Consider the following 5049-nt stretch of genomic DNA (forward strand, 5'->3'; position numbering starts at 1 on the left):
CTTGTTTTTGTATCTATATCTCTATTTATAAAGCTCAGGATCCCGTACGCTTTATTAACTACTTTCTCAACTTGTCCTGACACCTTCAGTGATTTGTGTACATTTACCCCCCGGTCCCTCTGCTCCTGCACCCTCTTTACAATTGTACACTTTATTTTATATTGTCTCTCCTCGTTCCTCCCATCACAATGTATTACTTCACACTTCTCAGCATTAAACTGTATCTGTCATCTGCCTGCCCATTTCACAAGATAAATGTATCAAATATACACAGTAAGATCCCAGAAAGTTACAACAATCAGGTGAGATATTTGGAAAATTACAAAAATCTTTTATTGAAATTTTGTTTGTGTGAAAACAGGTGCAAGAAGACATTTGTAAATTTTACAAACAGATTTAAATCAACATTTTTCATTAAACACCCAAAGCATCGTCAATCTTTCACTCATCAATTTAATTCACAGTTTGTAGAGATAAACAGGAACAGGAGGAGACCATTCAGCCCCTCTTTGAGTCTGTTACACAGGAACAGGAGGAGGACCATTCAGCCCCTCTTTGAGTCTGCTACCCAGGAACAGGAGTGCATTCAGCCCCCTTGAGGCTGTTACAGAGTTATGAGATGGGAAGGACTGGGGGGAGGTGGGTTGGATGTTGGGCAATGAGGGCCTGCGAGTGTGTGAGGGGTAGTGGAGGGATTGAGGGTTGGAGAGCAGGAGGGAGGCTGGATACTTAGCTGCAGCAGCGCCTCTAGAGGACCCCACCGATCACCAGGAGGGATACGATGGCCTCAATGAACACAAACCGGCTCGGCCAGGGCATCTTCCAGTGATAAACAATGAGAGTACAGTCCTCATGCAGACTTGAAATACCATTATTCTGCAGAGTCAGAGTACAGTCCTCCTGCAGCATCACCTTCACTCTCTTGGAGCCGGTCGGCTGGAGGGTGAAGTTGCAGCCACCTCCCTGTAACCGTGTGAACTTTGTGATCTTGAACTTCTCGTACGGGGGGATTAAAACCTCCTCTTGTGATGGGTTGACTGAGTAGTCTCGGATTGTGACCCCGTAAGACGTGGTGATAACAAAGAAAGTTGCTTTCCCAAACTCCTCAGCCACTTTCTGATTGTGAGAGGTGGAGGCGAATCTCCCAAATCTCATCTCAGTGTCCTTTCTACCAGACAGAGGAATCTTCTCCCCTCGATATACTGTTAAATGACGGGAACCTTTTCTCAGATTTATCAGGGCGATGGTTAGGAGATAGTGGAAACTCTTGAGTTTAAAGTGAGAGTTGTATGTGTCGATGTCTCCATACTTTTCCAAACCAAAATTTAAGGGCTTGTGCAGTTCATCCGGCATGGTATAAGCTGTCACTGCGATCATGTGCTCCACTCGGAGACCCTTCGGCGCTGGGAGATTTTTCGCTCTCCAGTAAGACACAGCCTTCTCCCAGGTGCTCTTAAACACCGGGTCCTTCTCCAGCTCTTTCTCCAGACACTTTATTGCTGCATTATCATCCCGTCTGAAATAAAAGGCAGCAGAATCTGTCATCAGGTTCAGCTGTGCCTTTGCACTGGGATTATTGCAAAATTCCCCATCACCACTGGTGGACCATTTGAGAAACATCTGACCTGCCAATCAGAAAGAGAGAATTCCCATTCATAAAAACATACATCTGAATTAGGAACAGGAGGGGGAGAGATCTGACAGTGCAGCACTCCCTCAGTACTGACCCTCCAACAGTGCGGCACTCCCTCAGTACTGACCCTCAAATAGTGCAGCACTCCCTCAGTACTGACCCTTAAATAGTGCAGCACTCCCTCAGTACTGACCCTCCAACAGTGCGGCACTCCCTCAGTACTGACCTTCCGACAGTGAAGCATTCCCTCAGTACTGACCCTCCAACAGTGCAGCACTCCCTCAGTACTGACCACCCCGACAGTGCGGCACTCCCTCAGTACTGACCCTCCAACAGTGCAGCACTCCCTCAGTACTGACCACCCCGACAGTGCGGCACTCCCTCAGTACTGACCCTCCGACAGTGAAGCATTCCCTCAGTACTGACCCTCCAACAGTGCAGCACTCCCTCAGTACTGACCACCCCGACAGTGCAGCACTCCCTCAGTACTGACCCTCAAACAGTGCAGCATTCCCTCAGTACTGACCCTCCGACAGTGCAGCACTCCCTCAGTACTGACACTCCAACAGTGCGGCACTCCCTCAGTACTGACCCTCCGACAGTGCAGCACTCCCTCAGTACTGACCCTCCGACAGTGCAGCACTCCCTCAGTACTGATCCTCCGACAGTGCAGCACTCCCTCAGTACTGACCCTCCGACAGTACAGCACTCCCTCAGTACTGACCCTCCGACAGTGCAGCACTCCCTCAGTACTGATCCTCCGACAGTGCAGCACTCCCTCAGTACTGATCCTCCGACAGTACAGCACTCCCTCAATACTGCACCTCCGACAGTGCAGCACTCCCTCAGTACTGACCCTCCGACAGTACAGCACTCCCTCAGTACTGACCCTCCGACAGTGCAGCACTCCCTCAGTACTGATCCTCCGACAGTGCAGCACTCCCTCAGTACTGACCCTCCGACAGTGCAGCACTCCCTCAGTACTGACCCTCCGACAGTGCAGCACTCCCTCAGTACTGATCCTCCGACAGTACAGCACTCCCTCAATACTGCTCCTCCGACAGTACAGCACTCCCTCAGTCCTGACACTGAGGTGAGTCGGTCTGGATTTTGGGAGATCCAGTTTCTGCAGTGTGAACTCAGACCCATCAGTTTCTGTCTCAGCTACGAGAGAGAGAAAGTGAAACCCAGAGTGAGGAGCAGAGAGTTTGGAAACTTTGTCACTTTACAATAAGTGGAGGGAAAATGCTTTGTTGATTTGAAATCAGTACGGAGATACTCACTGTATGTCAGCAACAGAATATAGAATGACCACCCCATCATTCACTCAGTATCGGGGATTTACTTTAAACAAACTCGGTATCACTGGAGGGTTACACTCAGGGAGAGCAGACACTGCGATCAGTTCCTGTTATGTACGTGATTAATGCTGCGTTGGACTCGCAACTTTCCAGGATAAAACACACCCTCAGCTGTGGACACAGTTCTGATCTCCATATCACACCTGGAGCAACTCACAAACCTTTGATCAAATGCACAATTGACTGGAACCTCCTGATCTCTCTATTTAGTGTTAGCTGCAGCTCAGGTGGTGACCCTGTTCAGTTGAGTCTGAGGATTGAATGTTCAAATCCCAGTCCAGGACAAAAATATAGGCTGAGACACCAGAGTGCTGCACTGTCGGAGGGTCAGTACTGAGGGAGTGCTGCACTGTCGGAGGGTCAGTACTGAGGGAGTGCTGCACTGTCGGAGGGTCAGTACTGAGGGAGTGCTGCACTGTCGGAGGGTCAGTACTGAGGGAGTGCTGCACTGTCGGAGGGTCAGTACTGAGGGAGTGCTGCACTGTCGGAGGGTCAGTACTGAGGGAGTGCTGCACTGTCGGAGGGTCAGTACAGACGGCAGATGCCCTCTACTCGTTGAAAAGTTAGCTGGACATGCAGCTGAAGTTCTGTAACCGGAAAGGCTACGGACCAGGTGCTGGAAGATGGGATTAGTTTACTTGGCTTGTTTTTTCAGCTGGCACAGACACGATGGGCTGAATGGCCTCTTTCTGTGCCATAACCCTCCTATGGTTCTCCCTGACGTCCAGGGACCCAATAGTAATCCTCAACCAACTTCAGTAAAAACTGTTGGAGTCATAGTGTCAAATAGTTTTGCAGGACAGATACAGGCCCTTCAGCCCATCGTGTCTGTGCTGGCCATCAAGCACCTATGTATTCTCCTCCCATTTTCCAGCACTTGGCCCGTAGCCTTGTATGCTTTGGTGTTTCAAGTGCTCATCTAAATACTTCTTCAATGTTGTGAGGGTTCCTGCCTCTACCACCCCTTCAGGCAGTGTATTCCAGATTCCAACCACCCTCTGGGTGAAAATATTTTTCCTGAAATCCCCTCTAAACCTCCTACCCCTTACCTTGGTTATTGACCCCTCTGCTGAGGGAAAAAGTTTCTTCCTATCTACCCTATCAATACCCCTCATAATTTTGTACACCTCAATCAGGTCCCCCCTCAGCCTTCTCTGCTCAAAGGAAAACAACCTTAGCCTTTTCAGTCTCTCTTCATAGCTGAAATGCTCCAGCCCAGGCAACATCCTGGTGAATCTCCTCTGCACCCTCTCCAGTGCAATCACATCCTTCCTATAGTGTGGTGACCAGAACTGTACACAGTACTCCAGCTGTGGCCTAACTAGTGTTTTATACAGCTCCATCTTAACCTCTAAAATAAAAGCAAAATACTGCGGATGCTGGAAAACTGATACGAAAACAAGAAATGCTGGAAATACTCAGCAGGTCTGGCAGCATCTGTGGAGAGAGAAGCAGAGTTAACGTTTCAGGTCAGTGACCCTTCTTCAGAACTGGCAAATATAAGTTCTTGTGACTGTTCAGTTTTCAGTCCATTAACACCCTATCTGTACTAATGCTTTGTCTTTCAACACACTATTAACATATTGTTTGCCTTTGCTCCATGACCTTCTGGTCGGTTATTCTCTGTGACCTTGTCCTATTTACACCTTCTCCTTGGTTATCTCTTGTCCCACCCCCACTTTACTTGCTTAAAATCTTTCACATTTCTTATATTTGCACATGTGTGTGTGTGTGTCGGTGTGTCTGTGTGTGTGTCTGTGTGTGTGTCTGTGTGTTTCTGTGTGTCTGTGTGTGTGTCTGTGTCTGTGTGTTTCTGTGTCTGTGTGTGTGTCTGTGTGTGTCTGTGTGTTTCTGTGTCTGTGTGTGTCTGTGTGTTTCTGTGTCTGTGTCTGTATGCATGTATCTGTATCTGTATGTTTGTGTGTGTCTGTGTGTGTGTCTATGTGTGTGTGTCTGTGTCTGTTTGTGTGTGTGTCTGTCTCTGTCTCTGTGTGTCTGTCTTTGTGTCTGTGTGTCTCTGTCTGTCTGTGTCTGTGTGTGTTTCTGTGTCTGTTT

The 5049-nt window shown here is 48.5% G+C and overlaps 1 protein-coding gene across 2 annotated transcripts; it reads right to left on the reverse strand.

The window, feature by feature from the left end:
• Positions 1–350: 350 nt before the first annotated feature.
• LOC137345269 (NAD(P)(+)--arginine ADP-ribosyltransferase 2-like) lies at positions 351–3054 on the reverse strand. Of its 2 annotated transcripts, none has more exons than XM_068008744.1 (2): positions 2917–3054; positions 351–1625 (listed from the first exon to the last, which is right to left on the reverse strand). In XM_068008744.1, exons 1-2 carry the CDS (start codon positions 2954–2956, stop codon positions 748–750), a joined length of 918 nt encoding a protein of 305 aa, XP_067864845.1. In that variant the 5' UTR covers positions 2957–3054; the 3' UTR covers positions 351–747. The 2 variants fall into 2 exon arrangements, with proteins under 2 accessions (XP_067864845.1, XP_067864847.1); XM_068008746.1 differs by lacking the exon at positions 2917–3054 and adding an exon at positions 2622–2788.
• Positions 3055–5049: the final 1995 nt, after the last annotated feature.

Source organism: Heterodontus francisci, chromosome 28 (genome assembly GCF_036365525.1).
Source record: "Heterodontus francisci isolate sHetFra1 chromosome 28, sHetFra1.hap1, whole genome shotgun sequence".
Classification (NCBI taxonomy): domain Eukaryota; kingdom Metazoa; phylum Chordata; class Chondrichthyes; order Heterodontiformes; family Heterodontidae; genus Heterodontus; species Heterodontus francisci.

Bases quoted from the DNA above. Each gene is read 5' to 3' on its own strand.
- LOC137345269 (XM_068008744.1), bottom strand. From the start codon at position 2,956: ATGATGGGGTGGTCATTCTATATTCTGTTGCTGACATACA. The intron at 1,626-2,916 runs GTGAGTATCTCC...TCTGATTGGCAG, and splicing joins TATTCTGTTGCTGACATACA to GTCAGATGTTTCTCAAATGG.